Below are 21,270 nucleotides of genomic sequence, written 5' to 3' on the forward strand. Positions count from 1 at the left end.
ACGTTACATGGGCTGCTGCTCAGGACTATAGGCAATGTGAGGTGGGGTCATGAGTCCCATCCCAGAATAAAGGGCTTTCCCACACCCACCAGGTTCAGAGCTGCCACCAACTGAGCCATGCTGGGAGACAGCAGTCAGGGCTGACTGGGACAGTTTTCTCCCTCAGTGCTCTTGCCCCTGTATCAGTGTCCTGTGGCTGCCATAACAGATCACCACTCAGTGCGTGGCTTAAAACAACAGAAATTGATTCTCACAGTTCTGGAGATGGGAAGTCTGAAATCATGGGGTCACAGGGGCAGTGCTCCCTAGGGAGGCTCTCGAGGTGATTCTGTGCCTTGCGGCTATTGGCAATCATTGCTCTGTGGCCACATCACTCCAGGCTCTGCCTCTGTGGCCACATCACCTCTTCTTCTGTGTGTCTGTTCTCCTCTGTGTGTCTCTCACAAGGATACTTGTCATTGGATTTAGGGCCACCTGGATAATCCAGGATGATTTTATGTCAAGATCCTTAATGACATCTCCAAATGCAATATTTCTAAATAGGTCCCATTCTGAGGTTCCAGAGATTTAGCATGGATATCCTTTAGGAGACTATTTATCAGCCTACCACACCCTTCATGCCCTATACTGTTGTTAGTTCTGTCGTCTCTAATCCACCCATTCCTACGAATGCCAGTGCTATGCTCCTGCCATATACCCCAGGCCTCCCCAAGAAGTATCCCACTGGGCCCCAGCTTTCAATAAACTAATCAGATAAACTGAAGCAGCAAGTTTACATTTATAAAGACAATGCAGGCCCCTTTTATAGGTGAGGGAAAAGATTTGGGGATACCAAATGTGTTGCCAAAGGTCACACAGCTAATTAATGGCAGAGCCAGAACTAGGATCCAATTCAACGCTCTGACTATTCAGACCACACGCCAAACTAGGATCCAATTCAACACTCTGACTATTCAGACCACACACCAAACCCTGACCAAAGAATCTGTTTTTTTATGGAAGACCACTGTCTATTATTTAAAAAATAATAAAACCATATAAATGAAAAGCAACTTGATTTAGTTGTTTTAAAAGGATAAATATAGGAGATGGACACAGTGGTACATGCCTGCAGTCCCAGCTACTCAGGAGGGTCACTTGAAGCAAGGTGTTTGAGGCTACAGTGCACTATGATCAAGCCTGTGAATAGCCACTGCACTCCAGCCTGGGCAACATAGCAAGATCCAGCCTCTTAAAAAGAAGAGGATAAATATATAATAAAACATTACTCTAATGCTTTTATTTATTTATTTATTTATTTTGAGACAGGGTCTCACTCTGTCACCCAGACTGGAGTGTAGTGGTGCAAACACGGTTCACTGCAGCCTCAACCTCCTGGACTCAAGTGATCCTCCCACCTCAGCCTCTCAAATAGCTGGGACTATAGGGAGTGTGCCACCACGTCCGGCTAATTTTTGTAATTTTTCTAGAAATGGAGTCTCACTGTGTTGCCCAGGCTGCACTAATGCTTTTAAATTAATAAGAAAGAAAAGTCTATTCAATAAATATAATAGGTAATAAATATGTCTTCACTCTTCTGTGTTGTGATGAAGAAGAGAAAAAGGGAAAAGGAGTAATGGTGGGGGGAAATCCCAATCTTTTCCAAAGCATGTACTACTGAAAACCATCTTGACTTAAAAATTGGAAAGGTACTTCTAGAATTTGTTAGAAAAATGGCATTTGGATTGGATGCAAAGGCATTCTTGAAGTTTTTCTCGCATATCAGTGACAATCTTAATTTACCAGATAGTGGGAAATGTCTTCTTTATGTCAGACAAAGGTCCTTTTTAGGGTTTATTTTCCCAGGTTCTAAGAATACAGACACTGAAAGCATGAAAATGTTGTCTTATTTCTGCAACTATAGTCATAAATGAGACCACATATTGATACACGGAATGATGAAACCAAGCCAAAGACCAGATCTCACCCTACAAGCTAAAGAGCTACCTACTCCTATTTTAAAGCTTAAAAATTACAACTCTTTAATAGGTGGGAATAATCATAAGTTACCTTTCTTCTGTGGTCAGGTGGATGAGGTCTCTTTAACTGAAATTTTCCCTCCCAAAAAAAGTCATGACTATGGTTAACAGGGTAAAACTTAGTAAAGGTGTGACCAGAATCTAGAATAGTTTTGTTCCAAACTTTGTGACCACAACCCACAGCCAAAACTACATTTTATGTAGCAACCCCATATATAGACACATATATGTACTACATAACCATAACAAAAGTTTCACAAAATACTACCTAATTTTCCATTTTCCCATCTATACTATTCTATTTCACTTTTTATTGCTGATCTTGACTCACTACATTCATAATCCAATGATCATAACCCCCAGTTTGAAGACACTGATCCAGATCCCAATCATCAGGTGTATGTCGAGGGCTCTGTTCTTGACCCAAAATGGAAACACAGCCTCACAACAAAAGCCACAAAAATTAAATACCTAGGCAGTATCAGGGGACACAGCAGTGTTCCCTCAGTGTGTTCATGGAACAAGTACTTCAAGATACCCCCCACTACAGATTTCCCAAGTGTGTTTGGGGAAACAACGAATGCTATCACCTTCTCTTGGTGATGCACAATACACATAATCTATCCAAGCCTTTGGAAGGTCCTTAAGAAAGAAAACACTGGCCAGGCACGGTGGCTCACATCTGTAATCCCAGCACTTTGGGAGGCCGACGTGGGTGGATCACCTAAGGTCAGGAGTTCGAGACCAGCCTGGCCAACATGGTGAAACCCCATCTCTACTAAAAATACACAGAAATAAGCCAGGAGTGGTAGTTGGCGCCTGTAGTCCCAGCTACTAGGGAGGCTGAGGCAGAAGAATCACTTGAACTTGAGAGGTGGAGGTTGCAGTGAGCCGAGATGGTGCCACTGAACTTCAGCCGGGGCGACGGAGTGAAACTCTGCCTCAAAAAAAATTAAATAAAAAGAAAATAAAGAGAAAAAACTATTCTAGCTTAACCCCAAATTTCCAAACTTACTGACCACATGGCATGTTTTTGTATTAACAACTTTGTATACATGTTTTGTATAACTGCTAAACACTTTTGAGAAATACTGTATGTAGAAGGAACTAATGGGTTAGAGATGAAAATGAGTGTCTAAGAGCTCAAAAGTAACCTCGTCTCCAACTATAAGCATTTTAAGAGAAAAGGTTAAAATGCACTCTTGGAAATTCTGTCTAATATTAGTGAAAAAATTCACAAGGAGTTAAAACTAAAGTACTTATCACTTGTAAGGGCCAGAGAAACAAGGAAATACACCTGATAAGTACATTCTTTATTCCAAGCATTAGAAAATTGATTTGAATATCCTATCACATGCCCCCACCTAGATGAAGGCCCTGCCTAGCTGCTGGAATTAGTTTTGTAAAGAACCAGGTTTTAAGGCTTGATTTACAATACTTCTCTAATCTGAAAAGGTCCAGGGAATTGCATGTCTTTTGATTTAAAATATGCAAAAAAATATGACTCATGCTCTTCCTACACTTGCACCTGATCACCAAAATGGCTCTGCTAAGAGTTGCCTGTATTCTGATACAGGCCACAGAGTGTGACAGCTGAAGAATACAAAGGTCATTCTGAGGCTGAGGTCCAGTCGGGCTCATCAACAGAGGCAGGAAGTCTACCCGATAAGGCTGTTTCGTTGTTGCCCGTTAACATTTTCAGAATCTCCAAAGAAAGTTATGGTATTATCACCACCTAACATTGTATATATTTGTTTTCTGCATGTCTCCTCTCACAAAAGTGTGGGCTCCCTGAGGGCAAGGACATTGTCTCTCTTGTTCACCTGTGTATCCCCAGCACCCTAGAAAGTACCTGCCACATAATAGATGCTTCATAAATAAATAATGAGTAAGTAAATCCCAGGGATTGGCCAGGAAGCCCGGTGAGTGGAGAGAGGAAAAAGACGGGATATATAATCAGAGTTCTACAGGATGCCCCGTTCTTACACCGACCACCAGTTTTGTCTTCGTGTTTCCCTGGGCTGGGTAGAGGAGATATTCTACTCACCCTTGAGCCCCCTTTAACATTCTAGATTGCACAAAAGATTTAAGGCCCAGAGGACAGGGCCTGGGTCTTGCTCCCCATCATGGGGTCTTTCTCTCAAGAAGTACCCAGTAAAAGTTGGTAGAACTAAGCTGAGAAGAATAGTGGTCTACCTTGAAAGGGCAGATGTTCACAGAGGAAGCCTCATGGTCATCAGTGGCCTCCTGACACATAATAATGTCTTGCCCTTTCGGATTGCCTTATCTTCCACCCATTCTACACCATTGGTTTTTCTTCAAAATAAAATGATTTGTGATGCTCACTCGAGTTCAAAAACTGCCCCAGATCACCACTCCATCATTCATATACATATGCAAGGAGAAGATGACTTAATTTAAAGTGATGAACCATCTTAGTCAAATTCAGAAACATTCAACTATACACTCTCTGAGGTAGGGTGGATGTAGGACTTTTACCTCTGATGAAATATGTACTGAGAAAAACCGGAAGGAGAAAATCTTTCATTCCCCTCAACAATAGCTCACTTTGCTATAGATGCATGGCATTTTACTCACCCATTTGCTTACCAAAAAACCCACCAGACCTGGACACAGTGGGACAGGTCCACACAGTCACATCATTCTTGGGAGTACCTAGGCCAGTTGCAATCTCCTTTGTCTTAGGTAGCCAGATTAAGGAACAAATCTGAAATAATGATCAAAAATACAGAATTATTACAATTTCTGATTCCTTATGAATATACTTAAACTGGTTATAGACAGTATGCACTGTCCATGACCCAACCTCCAGTACAGCTGGAGTAGGATGTTAAAGAAATTACATCCATTCTAGGAAAGTTTATCCAAGGCAACAAAGGATCAAGTATACAAATAGGCTTAGGTGTAGTAAATGGAAGAATTTAAGTGAACTGTGACCATTGGCCAGGAAGAGCCAGACTACCCTCAAAGTTCATGGTCAAAGCAGTGATGGGAAAGAAAGGAAATGTGAAAAATAGAAAATACAAATTATATTAACTTTGAACTCACAAATGAAGAGGTTTTTACAATAAAAAGAAACTCTTGAGAACTCAAATTCCTTATGGACTCAATAGAGAAAGAGAGCTTGTTGTGGGCATAGGCTCTGTCATAAACTATTTTCACAAGAATGCAGAAGATTGAAATGAAGATGAAGCCCAGAGGAGATATTAACCTGTGAGTTTGTGCTTGGGGTCTGTATGCTGTTCCCAGCATTTATATCCAAGATGTGTAAGCATCCATCCTTCATTCCTCCTCCAATGGCAAGGACCCCAGACTGCCAGGGACACCAATCCATAGCCTTTAAAGTTTCACATAATAGCACAGACAGGTCAGCTTCAAAGAAGGTGCACTCATGAATGTGATGCACTTAAGTAAGCAGCAAGTCCCCAGGTCTGCACCTGTCACAGCTCTCCTGGGCCTGCTATCCAAAGGCAGGAGCAACTGCACCCTCTAGAGATTACTCCTCAGGGACTAGCAGTCACTTCTGGAAGGGAAGATACCTAACATGACTCAAATTATGATAACAATTGTGGATTTTTTTAACATAGACTATGCAATAACAGTTGGAAAGCTACATGCAATACATACTATGGGGCAAAAATCTGCTGCTGGAGTAGTTCACATGTGCCCTTGCAAATTGGCTCTGAAAATGCAGGCTTTCTCTGATTTGTCTACCCGTGTCCTTATGTTCCAGGTAGTGGTCAGATAAAAGACAACTATATGTGATTGCTCACAACTCAAAAGTCTCAAGCACTTCAAATTTTAAGGCAGTTCAGAAAATAAAATTGCCTTCTATTTATTTATAATTACAGTTAATTTAAAAAATAGGATTTAGTATCACACATTTACATTGGTAATTAAAATTACTAATAACAATCACTTTAAAGGACATTTTAATAAATACTACAATTGTATGTATCTATGTATCCTTATCAATCATCTTGGTAACCACCCTCATTTTTGCATCTTCTCTTCTACATGTAAAAATATTTTATAAAGTAGCAAACATAGTGTTTATACTATTTGATTATTTTCTGTTGTTTTCACCTATCATATAAACACTTTTCCACATTTTAATATACTTTTCACAATTATAATTTTTAACAATCCCATAATATTCCATCATGCTGTTGTATCCTGATTAATTTTTGTTCTGCTAATGCCGGACCTGTTTTGGTTTTTGTTGTATTGTGGTTTTATTTGTATTGGGTTGGGTTGCTTTTTTTTGGAAAGGAGTAATTTTTTTGTTTTTCTGCATGTGTTTTATTTGTTGTCTGTTCTCATAAAGTACACTGTAATGAATATATTCTACATGTCTTTTTTTTCTGACAAATTTTTTAAGTAAATTCCAAGGTTCAAAAGAGTTGACATAAAATTTTCCAAACAGTTATAACTTTTTACAGCACCAGCATCCAATGAGTATACTAATTTCACCCTGGCTAAAAGTTACATGAAGTTAAAAATGTTATTTTACATCTAGTGAAATTATAATAATTATAAAACAGATTATAAGGGTAATTTATTTTCTTCTTAGCAAGAATGAACTTTTTTCTGTGTATTTATGTTCCTCCAGCATTTCCCACCATGTGAATTTTTTTTGCCATTTAAGCACCTACATCTTAATGCTTTTCTTACAAGTTTGAGTCCATTTTTTAAAAACACACATCTGAATATACAATAGTTCCTCTCATTCTTCATTTAACCAACTTGCTAAGTTTACCAAAGTTCTCCTCTCCTTCTGTAAAATGTATTTATTTCTACCCATAGCATACTAATCTTCTGTTCTCTAGAATGCTCCACACTTCTGCTCCCACTAATTAAGCTATAGGTTTATAGAACCCACTGTGTTTTGCCAAACCTGTTTATAACAGGTGAACTTGTTATTATAACTGTGATTTCATCAAATCACATGTAAATGTTTAATTAAATCACCTACTTTATTTGGACTAAAGATGATTGTTACTTCTATGAACTCAATCAAACAATTTGGAAGCTTTTTTTTTTTTTTAAGACACAGTCTCACTCTGTTGCCCAGGATGGAGTGCAGTGTTACCACAAGGGGTCACTGAAGCCTCGATCTCCCTGGGGCTCAAGCCATCCACCCTCTTTAGCCTCCCAAAGTGCTGGGATTACAGGCATGAGCCACTGCACCTGGCCTCACTCTACTTTAAAGATTCTGCAGCAGATTGTATTTTCCAAAGATAGCTACAACACTGTCTTTCATCCAACAAGACCTTCTAAGCCTTGCCCATTCCCTCCATCAATAGGTACAATCTAATTCCTCTACCTTTGAATCTGGGGGGACTTGTGACTAACCTGGAACCAATAAATGTGACAAGTGACACTGCATGACTTGCAAAATTGGGTTATATTAATAAAAGGTATTACCACTTTCACCTTGCTCTCTGAAGCACTGGACCTATTTCCCTGAAGCACAAATTCCAACTGGCTTGAGGCAACCACGTTGTAAGGAAACCCAAATCAGCTCACACAACATGAAGATGCAAATTGCAAGAAGGAGCATGCCCAGCCAGCTGACAAACAACTGGTGCAGCCCCCAGCACTTTTAGCTTCTGATGCTGTCTGACTGCAACCTCATGAGTGATCCTGAGCCAGAACTGCTCCGATGACATTTTCCCAGAATCCTTACCCAGGAAACCATAAAAGATAATGAAATTATTATTGTTTTAAGCCACTAAGTTTTTGAGTAATTTGTTGCACAGCAATAGATAGTCAGACAGATACTATAAATAGAAACCTTGAACAATGAAATATGGTTGTAGTTCATACAAGAAAGACAATGAGGAATTCTAATCAGCCTACCTACACTCAAAGTAAAGGCCTTCGTCTCATATGGTGAATGAATGTACAGTTTAATAAATCTGGTGAATGTAATGTTCTCAGTCAAAATAAAATATCTACAATATATATCATAAGTTAAAGTTCCCTGCTTTATCTTTTTCAAATAATAATTCTCCACCTCTGATTAGGCTGGAGAAGTGGGCTATTTCACAGAAAACATAATTTTGCAATTTCAAGAGGTTCAGAAATTCCCCTGAACCGACGGACCCCAGTTTTACCATATGATGGATAATATTTTTTATATTTATTAATAATCATTTTCTTAAATACCCTACTGTTCTAGATAGCTTTTATAATAAATATTTTGGCAAAATTAGAAGCTACACCATGAGAGGAATCACACAGATGTCAACCTGCAAAGTCTACTCCTGCTTCACCAGTTGGTTAGCTGGTGACTGAAGAGACATGACTGGTGACTGTTCAGTGATTCCCCAGGTGCTGACTGCCAGGAGGCTTGGCTTGCTCTGGTTTCCAGAAACTCTTTCTTAGTGAAGAGGACTCCCATTTAGTAGTTCAATGCATTAGATTTTTGACAACAAGACATTTAAAAAGGTAACTTGTCTTGCTTGGCTTGGGTTTTCAACTATTTTTTTGTCTTGTTTTTGTATGTTGTTTTCAGACAGAATATTTTACATACATTTTGCCTACTTTTTTTCAAGTAATGAATAGTGGGAATTTGGACTGATCATCATTCTCAATATCCTGTAGACATGAAAAACCACAAGCCAGGAATTTCGGGGCAGCACAATGTAGTGGCAGTAGTCACTACATACATCATCCTATATTAGGAAGCCCTGTAATAACTTTTAAATCATCTTGTAATCAATTTGCTTATTGTTAATAAGGTAGAACCATTTCTTTGCTCTGCGAGTGACATATATTCTGGGACTATGTTGAGGTCAAGACATACATCTGTGTCACCAACTCCTCAAGAAGGAAAGTATGGATTTTTTTACTAGAAATAAGAATTTAACAGTCAGAGAAATAAATAATTATGCAGAACACGGTGGAGCATTGATCTAACTTCACAGCACCCTGCCATTTTCTGACAATGGGTCTCTTTCCTTACATGTGAGCTTGTGACCCAGGCCCGTCAGTGTGCCCATCTCTCTAGCCACAATTATTAACTGAGAGATGAGAATGTGACCAAAGGCAGACTAGGGTCCTACCTGGCACATTTCCACCAGAGTTATAAGGAAAGATGGCTTCTTATCCAGCACCCATCTAGAAGAATCTGAAGCTGAAGCTGCCAAGAGCCATCTTGCCCAGAAAATGAAGTCTGAAGGAAGAATGAAACCAGAGATAAGCAGAGCCAAGAGCTAAAAAGATGGGCCCAAATGACATTACTCAAAGCCTTAGATCCAGCTGATATTTAAAACCAGCCGTATGTACCCAGGACTCCACAGTTACATGAAAAAATAGATTTACTTTTTTGCTTAAGCATAAGTTTGACTTTGGTTTCAGTCACCTACAACTAAAAAATCTGACCAGTGGGAAGCATAAATAGGGTTGTCTTTCAGGAGAGTGATGACAAACTCCAAAGCAAATTCTAGAGAAAGAAAAATCTCAAAATATTGGCTTAATGATTTTCTTTTTATATGTGAAGGATACCCAGTGGTCTCTGAGTAACAGGAAACCTAGAAAGCTACTGAGTTTCTTACCTTGACTGCTGTAGACTGGGGTATGACTTTCAGCGGTTGGCCCTGTGCACTGGCACCTGGGTCGTGGGGCCATATTGTCAGCAGTCCATCACTGCAGCCGCTGGAAAGCAGCCTGCCATCCGGTGACCACTTCAGAGCACACACAGCTTGCTTGTGGCGAAGTGTTCCAACATGATGCTGGGCTACCCGAACATCATGATGATAAACACGCCCCAATCTTGACCCACTGTGAGTTTACATAACAAAAAAATTAAGCCCTGTTGCTACATAAACATTTGAAAACATGGAGGAAAGCATAGTTCAAAGTAAAACTTCTGAAAGACCCCGAGGACCGATTGAAAACACAGGTGGAGATTCCTTGGGTTAATAAGGATGGAGTGTTCTGCCTGGAGGATTCTTTTCACAAGTGAAATTGATTTGTCTGGCAGAGTTTGAAGTCTGGATTTAAAAATATCCTTTAATAGATGTTTCTAATGACTTTAATCTGGTGTAGGCAGCCATGGAAAATTAAGCTGAGATTACCAGATTTTCCCAAATGGTAGTTTATATACTGGACCTAGGAAATATTAATACTTTTCTGCAACTTTGAATATTTCAGAGTGTCTCAATGAAATTGTTTCAGTATATATTTATAGTAAAATGTTAAACATAGAAAAAGGAAACAATTTTCTAACAGGTAGATTCCTATTAACCTATAGATCCACTCTTAGTTTTGCTAAAGGCACTAATATGTAAAAGAAGTTTAAAACCAATTGAATGTCACAGCAAACTGCAATATGATTCCTAATCAGTGGATAATGTCTCTATTCATGCTCACTGATGTGAAACTAAACAACTAAAGATCACATCACTTTTTCAAAGATAATGAACTCTTTCTAGATTAATTTAATTTTCTCTAAGGAGTAAGTAAATGATGTTCCACAATTATTTCAGACATTTCTCAAAGTCCAGTGTCACATTGTTTAAAACTATGCAATGCTGAACAGCATTCTGATAAACAATATGGGCTCTGGAGCCAGACCAGCTGGGTTATCCCAACTCTGTCACTTAGTAACCATGTGACTTCAGGCTAGTGTCTTAGTTTACTCATTTGAAAAAACAAAATTGAGGATAAGAGACCACCTTATCACGTTACTGCAGTGATTAAAATGAAATTACACACATAAAAAGTACAGCACAGTGCCTGGCACAGAGTAGTCTGAAAATGTTAGCTGCTATTATTATAAGAAAGGATCTGTTCATTTTCCTCGTGGATAATGAAACTAAACTTTAACAATGCAGATTAGAAAAGGAGCTTGAGTACATAGGAAGGAGTTTGAGTACATACAAAGGAGACTGCAATAACTAAGTTGTTTTAAGTATGGCCAAAATCACAAGATATTCAAATCTCAAGTTTACATCAAATTATTTAAATACATTTTAAAAGTCTTTGGGATTTATCTAACTTAAGTCTACCTTAATCTTAAGAACTACAATATGAAAATGAATGGCTATGATTAAAAGCAGTATATATTTAGACCAGTTATGTAGGCTCACAGGAAGAAGTCACTTAATTTTTCTGGTTAAAAAAGAAGCAGTTAAACTAAATCATTAGTTCTCAAAGGGATACATCATCAGCATCACTTGGGAAATGAGAAATGGCAATTACCAGCCCCTCAAGACCTAATGGATCTGAAGCCCCCCAAGTGAAGCCAGCAATCTGTGTTTTGAGGAGCCCTCCAGGTGATTGTAATGCGTGCTTAACTTTGAGAACTACTGAACAGGATAATCTACGAGGTTCCTTCCGCCATAATTTCTGTGGGTCTGTGAATTGGAAATGTGCCCCAAAGAGCTCAACATATTCCATAGTATAGATACTGATAGCAATAAATACTTTATTTCAGCACAATATCCCTTTAGTACCTATTACTTAGCACAGAGAAACCTTTTGCTTGAAGGGAGTTTCACATTTTATCTGAACAATTTAGTGAATCCCGTGCAGAAGGCACACATGGTACATGTGGGCACCAAGACACTTATATCGCCAGCAGATCAGAATACCTGAGAGGGTGGGATCATACCTGATATTAAGTCCAATGGCCTATTTTGTTTTATTTTTTGTCAGTTTAGGTTTTGAATATTATAATTGTTTACTCAGGCCCCATAATCAATTGTTAATACAAACACAACTGTCTCCAATAAGACACTTCTTACCTGCTGAGGATAAAGTGATTCCAGCTCAGAGCCCCAACTACTGACAAATGACCAAGCATATTTCTCAGCCGCTTTTTAGTTACCACATCCCATAACTGAAAAAACGAACAAGGAGAGTTATGTAGCATTGGAGTTTTCACAGCCCACTGTCTTCTCAAAGGCCTGAGAGCCAATTACTGTTGATATTGTTAGTTTTTGTACTAAGTGAAAACCCAGCACCTCTAGCCAGCAGTTCTCAATTCTGACTGTGTATTAGAATCAGCTGGGGAGTCTGTACCACTATGGATGCAGATTTAGTTGGCGGAGTAGAACCTGGGGATATGGCAATTGTTTTAAAGCTCCCCAGGTGAATTCAATGTGTAGCCAAGGGTTGAGAATCATTACCACATTTCTAGCTCCTTCTGAATTGTGAGAATTACAAATCTGGAAATCTACCTACAGTTACCAACAAATGTATTAATAAGATGTGGGTACCCGGACACTTCCTAGAATCAGAAATTCCACTTATTGCTAAGAAACTCCTTTCCTGCCAGCTACAGATAATATTCTGATCGCCATGGGGAATGACAACTTTGGTGTAAGAAGAAATTATGACATAGACTTCACAGCATTCATTATCATTGCAGAGATGAGAAAGCAGTGAGAGAGCCATCTGTGGCCCTCCTGAATCATTTGCACATGAATGATGTTGTTTATTCTGTTGGTAACAAAAAATAATAATAATGATACATGAGAAATTAGATAGACTGATGGAAGCTCAATAAATCCCCATTTCAAAGAGCCTGTCAGAAAAAAAAAAAATTAGTACAGACTCCTAATCATGGCTTCAGGTGAAAAGGAGAACTGAAAGTATCTTCCTCTCTCCAAAGCTCCAGAACAGGAGATTCTACAAGCCCAACTTTAGTTTCAGAGAAAATATATTTTTAAACATGACAGAAAGATTGTGGTGGAAACTAACCAGAGTACCCTTAAGTCTTCATTAAAAACCATTCAGTAAAAAAAAAAAAAAAAAAAAGTAGAATGTCATCTCCTTTTATTCCCCATACTTTAAGAGCCACACCTAGTTTCTCTACTTTACATTAACTTATTATTAAAAGTCAATTATAGTGTAGTAATACACAGAGAACATAATGAGAAAAAAAACTGGCCAGTACTTGCACTTCTCCCTCGCTGGTGCCAACTGCCAGGCAAGTTCCCTCTTTTATCCAGGACACAGAAGAGATATAGTTACAAGTGAGACTTAAGTCTATGGTTTCAATCCCATTGCAGTTCTCCCCATTCCAGATGTACACAGCAGAGTCCAGGGCTATGGCAACAAGATTCTGAAAACTCCAGTCTAGGATATTCAGATCTATAAGAAAAGCACTTCAAATTAGGGTAATTATACAGCCAAATGAAAACATGTTCAAATAAACAACTTTATTTATAGGTAGGGGGAAAAGACTAATACCATCCCATGGTTAGTTGGAAAACAGAAACATGGAACCAAGGAAATCCTTAAAAGTTCAAAAATGAAAACTGGAATAGAATCTGGTGTCAACACTCACAGTCTAATAAGCAATAATGCTTATTATTTACACGGAAATATACTTATTTAGAGGCATTTAAAGAATTTGGCAGATTCATCTACCATTATTAGTACATGCAGACTTCATTTAACAGATCACTAAAAATTAAAAGTATATAATGCTTATGGAGACACCCTTGGACCTAGGATATCTATAAGGGAGATGCCACCATCATTTCTAACCAAAAATACCACCCAGCTAGAAGAGGCGATGGTTCACGTATGATACCTACATGTTCTCAACAGTATTCTATAGCTTACACTAATATGAAACCTTTGACTGCTAAGAGAAAACATATTTGTATGACAATTTATTAAAATATACCCTATCTTATTTCTTATCAGTCAGAAACTCCTGACTGACACGTATCAGTATAAAACTAAGTAGCACACCAGTTTCCCTACAGTAGTTTAAACCTCTACAATACATTCCCTCCCCGTGATAAATCTAAACTCTGAATGAAGTATAAAAAACAAACACCTGGAGACCCTGGAAAGTAAGAAAAAGCAGTAAACTAAGTAAGGGAGTCAAACTTTGGAGAGGCAACCTGGCCGGAGGTGAGTTTCCCACTTTTCTTCTTTCACACATTTGCCCCAGGACAGGCCCCAGTCATAGAGTGCCAGTGAAGACTCTGATAAAAAGGACACCATCTTTCTGGTCAGAGAAACCATGGAAATAGAGCCTGAGGCATAGAACTGATACCAGTATGAGGGGAAAGTCCTAGACATGAGAAAGCCAAAAGAAAGAGATCCTCTGAGTGTGAGTATATTAATTCACACACATCTCAGCCTTACCCCTAAATCATTTACATGAAGAAAAGACTCAAATTAGCTTAGCAAAGGCTTTAAGAAACGAACTGAGATTTGAAACCTCCATACAAGTCTCAGTCTAGGCTCTGATCCACATGTATGAGATACAGACCCAAACCAGCATGGTCAAAGTTAAAGAAACTGATCTAAGATTTGAAACACCACCCACAAATGGCAAGACAAAACTTAAAATATGAACCTAACTAGAACAAAAACATCAACCAGAAGAAAACGTCAACATTCTCCACAGGATCCAATGACTATAACATAACATCTACAATATCCAGACAAAATTCAAAATTACTGGATAAATGTAAAGGCAAAACATAACCAATAAATGAAAACTCCAAGGTGACCTAGGTATAGAAATTATGAAACAAAGACTTTAAAGCAGCCATTATATTCTCCATGAAGTGAAGAAAACCACACATGAAATGAATGGAAAGTCATATGAAGTTTTATATGAAGCTTTAGCAGATAAACAGAAAACCCAAAAGTATTTTCTAAGTAAAGAAAATAGAAATCATAAAACAAAGCTCTAAAATGGAAATCAAATATATAAAAACCATAAAATACAAACTTTAAAATGGAAAAATATAATATCTGAAAAATTCCTTGGATATGCTGAATAGCAGGATAGAGGTGATAGAGGAAAGAGTAAACTTGAATATAGATAACAGAAAGTATTCAACCTAAAGAATGGGGAGAAAAAATTTGTTAAAGAATGAAGCCTCAGGGAATTGTAGAATAATATCCAAAAATCTAACATGTGTAAGTAGAGTCAGGTCTTAGAAGCAGGATAACAAGATTTCAGATGACCATGGGGTTCTCACCAGACACCATGGAGGCCACAGTCAATGGAACAACATCTTTTAAATGCTGGGGGTAGGGAGTGGTGATGAATCTTTCAACTCAGAATTCTATATCCAGCAAAAACCTCATAAACTGGAAGATGGAAAATCTAACAGAAGTCTGTGCCAACAGACCTAATCTGCAAGAACCGCTAAAGGAAGCTCTTCAGGCGAAAGGGGCATTATATGAAAGAGAAACTTGGATCTTCAGAAATGAAGGAGAACACTGAAATTGGTAAATATTTGGGTAAACATAGGAGCCATTTTTTCCTCTTAAGCTATTTAAATATTTTTTCAATTTTAAAATGCTTACAATTGGACGGTTTTCAGTGTATGTAAATACAAAATGCATGACAGGCCAGACACAGTGGCTCACACCTGTAATCCCAGCACTTCGAGAGGCCAAGGTGGAAGGATCACTTGAGCCCAAGGAGTTCAAGACCAGCCTGGGCAACAAAGTAAGACCCCATCTCTACAAAAAATCAAAAAATTACCTGGACAAGGTGGTATGTGCCTGTGGTCCCAGCTACTTGGGAGGCTAAGGCAGGAGGATCACTTGAGCCCAGGAGGTAGAGGCTACAGTAAGCCTCTACAGTCTCCAGCCTGAGCCACTGCACTCCAGCTTGGGTGACAGAGTGAGATCCTCCCTCAAAAAACAATAACAAACAAACAAACACACATGACAACTACAGTAACCTAAAAAGCATTGGGGAGTTTGAGAGACCTACATGATTGCAAGATGTTTATGTATTGTGTGAAGTGTACAATAGTAACTCTATGTAGACTAAGAAAGTTTAAATCACATTGTAATCCCTAGAACAATGACGACAAAATACAATACAAAGAGATAGAGCCAAAAAGCTAAGATCAATTAAATAGAACCGAAGTAAAAAAAGAAAAGATGTCCAAGGAATAGGCCTTGGGTACTCCAACATTTAGAGGCCAGGGAAATGGAAGAGAAACACAAATCAGTAAAAAAGGATGAGAAAGAGTGAACAAAAAGACAATCTTGGACAAAACCCAAAAGAGTGGGATATCAAGAAGGAGGGATTGATCGCCTGTCTCAAATATAGTTGTTAGGGTTCAGTATGAAGTCTAAGAAGTAACTTTTGGATTTAACAACGAGGAGTTCTTTGGTAAAGTTTGGAAGAGTAGTTTCAATTGAATGATGAGACTTAAAACTTGACTAGAGTGGATTTGAGACAATATGGGGAGAGAAATGGAAAATTGTAAGTATAAAGATGTTTTGAAAGTTTTACTGTCAAAGGGAGGAAAGAAAGAGGGCTGTGCAGCTGGATATGGTGGCTCACGTCTGTAATCCCAGCACTTTGGGAGGCCAAGGCAGGCGGATCACTTGAGGTCAGGAGTTCGAGACCAGCCTGGCCAATATGGTGAAACCCGTCTCTCCTAAAAATACAAAAATTAGCCGGGCATGGTGGCAAATGCCTGTAGCTACACGCCCAGCTACTCAAGAGGCTGAGGCATGAGAATCGCTTAAACCCAGGAGGCGGAGGCTGCAGTGAGCCACTGCACTCCAGCCTGCGTGACACAGCAAGACTCTGTTTCAAAAAAAAAAAGGAAAAGAAAGAAAGAAAAAGGGCTGTGGCTTAAAGGAAAAATGGGAACAAAAGTCATTTCTCTTTAATATGAGTGTAACAGTTTTTTAACATTTTTTGAAAATGCATCCTTCTTAGTTGGTCATGACAATAAATTCTTTTGGAGAAGGAGCTGAAAGAATAGGAAAATACAGAACTGTTCCCTTTAGGGATTTTGCTTTTTCCAGCTCATGCCTCTTTGTAGATATTCCATGGAGCCCAGGCCCCTTCCCTCTGCTCCTCTCTCCCTCACCTAGGGAGCTTACACTGGCTCCTGGCTTCAATCATAATCATCTGACCTACAGGCTAGTCCATCCTCTTTCAACTACCAGCATTCGTTTCAAATAATCCGCCAAGCTTCTTCTATGTCTCATTGTCTCCTTTAATATAATATTCAAGCATAGTCTTTCCTCTCCAAATCACCTCCTCTGCCAATCTGTCTTCTCAGTGACACCACCCTTCTCCTGCTTCAAAAACTTGGAATAATCATGAATTCATTTCTCATCCCATTTCTTTTCTTCATGGAGGAAAAACAAGCCTTCACTCTTTGGCAGCTCTTTCCTACTAAGTGCGTTCTGCATTCTCTGCCATGAATTTTCCTTTGATGTTTCTCTTAGTCAACAACTCCCAAAACAAATCTAAATTTCTAAATTTTTCTCCATAATCTGTACCCACCTATTCACCAGTCCCCAATGTATCTTCTTCATTGCCATTAAATATCATTAATTACCAACATCTTGCCTTCTTCATGCTGTTAACAATACCAAAAATGGTCCTTCTCCTCTATACCTTTCCAAGTTCTAACAATTTTTCAAGATCCAGCTTAAGTATAAATATCTCCACAACATCTTTCTAGACAACACCGAAGCTCACTAAGCTCTTTCTAGTCTTTATAACTCCTCATATCCCATGATTTATTATTTATAATCTACCTCGGCATATGGTATCAGTTCTGTGTCAGTTAGTCCTGTCCTCCAAACTAGATTACAAGCTGGGCATATAACAAGTAGACCCAATGCAGTTGTTTGACTGATTCAATTTACCCATATTTAAAATACATACATAAGAATAGACCATCATTAGTACAATTCTTTCTAATACAGTAACATAAAATGTATATTTCCCACACCATGCCAACATTAACAATACCCATCCCTGAATATGAAAGTTGCACCAGGAAAAGTCAAGTATATTAGCCATATTTGGATGTTACACTATTTGGATATGAGGCATAAAGGCCATCTGGTTTAATCAAATTTCATGTTTATACCAAGCACAGGATGCATTTTGTCATTTCAAGTTTTCAATTCCCAATCTAAATGATAACTTACAGTAGTCATTTCGAAGACCAGTAAGATGAATCTTCACCTCTGGCTGGAGTATGGAATCGTTTATATCACTGGACCTTTTAAGATGGAAGGATTCATCTCTGACTCCATCTTTGCAGCCTACAAGAAATAAACACTTCTACACAGCTCTATGATCCTGAAAATATAATATTTGTTATTGTGGGTGTTGAGAAATAACATTAAGTGGAAAAGCTTAATTAAGTAGAAAATAAGTAGTCATCATGATAAAACTACAGTACAAAGAGCCAGGGAAGGAAGGAAATGAAGAGTACTTCAGTATTAATTTAAACAAGAATATTAAAAATTTTTTCAACAACACTTTCTAATAAAAAGCACATGCATACAGCACATTCTAATAAAAAGCCTCATATCCAAATAGTGTAACATCCAAATATGGCTAATATACTTGACTTTTCCTGGTGCAACTTTCATATTCAGGGATGAGTATTGTTAATGTTGGCATGGTGTGGGAAATATACATTTTATGTTATGTATTAGAAAGAATTGTACTAATGATGGTCTATTCTTATGTATGTATACACTGAATGAAGAAGACAGATCTTGTGGGGAGTACACAGAGATACTACATCATGCTTTGAATATTTCTTCTGTTATTTGGGATTTTAAAACCAAAGTGAATTTTGCTTTTCCACATCAAGACTTACCTGGTACACCCATGCCCTACTCTGAGACTTCATCAATAAATATTTACTGATTCATTGATTTTAGCTCTTTCTCTCAATATTTCAGTATCAGAGCACACAGACTTAACTGCTTTTGGTTAATTTTACCCATGACTATCTAAGGTCAGTATTCTATCTTTTGTTCAGTTCTCATCAAAAGACCATACTAAGTTCAAACCACAAGCCACTGTCTTTTCATCTCCAACCACTCAGCTTGTGATCAAACTGAGAATTATAAAATCAAAAGAAAACAAGACCACCTACCTAGGTGACTTGTGGTGTCTATGACCAGATGGCTTCTGATAAAAGCATGAGAGCTTCACAATGCTACACCAAAAAACCAAATTGTTACTCATAAATTCCTGCTTCCGTGTTAGCTATGAAAACCTGTAGTTGAGGGCAAAACTGCAAGATTACTAAAAATACTTAGGCTTGCTGATAAAGTATCACCAATGTTTTAAAAAAAAAAATCAATACCCAAAGAATTAACAAAAAAACTCCTGGGGCTGGGCACGGTGGCTCACGCCTGCAATCCCAGCACTTTAGGAGCTGAGGCAGGCAGATTGCCTGAGCCCAGGAGTTTGAGACCTACCTGGGCAACATGGTGAAACCCAGTCTCTACAAAAAATACAGAAATTAGCCGGGCTTGCTGGCCCATACCTGTAGTCCCAGCTACTTGGGAGGCTTAAGGGGGAGGATCGCTTGAGCCAGGAGGCCAGTGCTACCATGGCTGCACCACTGCACATCGGCCTGGGTGACAGAGTGAGGCTCTGTCTCTAAAAAAAATAAAAAATAATACATGAAGAAACCTTAAATACATATTACTAAGTGAAAGAAGACAATCTGAAAAAACTATATATTGTATGATTCCAACTATATGACATTCTGGAAAATGAAAAACTATAGATACAGCAAAAAGGTTTCTATGGGAAGGGGCAAGACGGATGAATAGACAAAGTAGTGAGCATTTTTAGGAAAATGAAACTATTCTGTATATTGTAACAGTGATACATGTCATTATACATCGGTCAAACCCATAGAATACATAACATCAAGAATTAACTCTAATGTAAACTATGGACTTTGGGTGACAATGATGTGTCAATGTAGGTTCATTGATTGTAACAAATGTACCACTCTGGTGGGAGATGTTGATGATGGGGGAGGCTGTGCATGTGTGCATGTGTGGTAACAAGAAGGGAACCTGCACCTTCTGCCTAATTTTGCTGTGAACCTAAAACAAATCTAAATAATACAGTTTGTGTGTATGTGTGTGTGTGTGTGTATATATATATATATATATATAGAGAGAGAGAGAGAGAGAGAGATTCCTAAAATATCAGAATAATATAGGTACATTATCTCTGGCTTCATAGAACATATATTTTTTATTCTAAGTCAAATATTCAGCACCTTACAAAAACAAAAACTTGTTGCTGTTTAGGACAAAAGAAGATGAGAGAGCTGAGGAACGACATGTCCCCATACATTTTATTTTGCTTTTAAGAAAATATCATTCTAAGGAAAAGACAAGGTGCACGCTCCCATCCCAACCATACTTTCCCAAACCCCCAAAAGAACATTTAGAAGGCCTGAAATTTTGTCCCTATTTTTATGCATCTAACTCAATTTTTTCCCCTTTTTACTGCTGGGAAACAGACACTTGAAGAATAAATATGCACAAAGTTCTAGATAGAAGCTTGTCCAATCTGCAGCCCGCAAGGCACATGCAGCCCAGGAGGGCTTTGAATGCAGCCCAACACAAATTTGTAAACTTTTTTAAAACATTACGAGATTTTTTTGTGATTTTTTTTTTTTTTTTAGCTCACCAGCTATCTTTACTGTTAGTGTATTTTATGTGTGGCCCAAGACAATCCTCCTTCTTCTAATGTGGCCAGGGAAGCCAAAAGACTGGACACCCCTGTATTTAGAAGTTGAAAGTGTGTATTTATGTGTTATCTACATAATTTTTAAAAGAAAATTTCCAAAAATAAAATTCTTTTTTTGAGAAGGAGTTTCACTTTATCACCCATGCTGGAGTACAGTGGCTCAATCTTGGCTCACTGCAACCTCCGCCTCCCGGGTTCAAGCAATTCTCCTGCCTCAGCCTCCCGAGTAGCTGGGACTACAGGCACCCGCCACCATGCCCGGCTAATTTTTGTGTGTATTTTTAGTAGAGACGGGGGTTTCACTATGTTGGCCAGGCTGGTCTCGAACTCCTGACCTTGTGATCCACCCACCTTGGCCTCCCAAAGTGCCGGGATTATAGGCGTGAGCCACCGCGCCCAGCCCCAAAACATATTTTTAATAAAAAATTGGGACACGCCAGGTGCAGTGGTTCACACCGGTAATCCCAGCACTTTGGGAGGCCAAGGGTGGACAGATCACTTGTGGCTGGAGTTCAAGACTAGCCTGGGCAACATGGTGAAACCCCGTCTCTACTAAAAGTACAAAAATTAGCCAGGTGTGGTAGCACAGGCCTGTAATCCCCACTATTCGGGAGGCTGAGGCAGGAGAATTGCTCCAATCCAGGAGGTGGAGGTTGCCATGACCCAAGATCACACTACTGCACTCCAGTCTGGGCGATAGAGCAAGACTTCGTCTCAAAAAAAAAAAAAAAA

General features: G+C 38.7%; 1 protein-coding gene across 1 annotated transcript in view; it reads right to left on the reverse strand.

Moving 5' to 3' along the window:
- Window positions 1-21,270, reverse strand: part of CDC20B (cell division cycle 20B) — a 60,113-nt gene that overhangs the window by 1,368 nt on the left and 37,475 nt on the right. Inside the window, exons 6-11 of the mRNA XM_017959548.3 lie at window positions 17,949-18,065; window positions 12,949-13,145; window positions 11,795-11,889; window positions 9,602-9,827; window positions 5,251-5,376; window positions 4,629-4,746 (exon numbers count right to left, since the gene is read on the reverse strand). Of these exons, the coding sequence (XP_017815037.2) occupies window positions 4,629-4,746; window positions 5,251-5,376; window positions 9,602-9,827; window positions 11,795-11,889; window positions 12,949-13,145; window positions 17,949-18,065 (879 nt within the window). The remainder of the gene's footprint in view (window positions 1-4,628; window positions 4,747-5,250; window positions 5,377-9,601; window positions 9,828-11,794; window positions 11,890-12,948; window positions 13,146-17,948; window positions 18,066-21,270) is intronic.

The sequence above is a fragment of the Papio anubis genome, chromosome 5 (assembly GCF_008728515.1).
Source record: "Papio anubis isolate 15944 chromosome 5, Panubis1.0, whole genome shotgun sequence".
Lineage (NCBI taxonomy): Eukaryota > Metazoa > Chordata > Mammalia > Primates > Cercopithecidae > Papio > Papio anubis.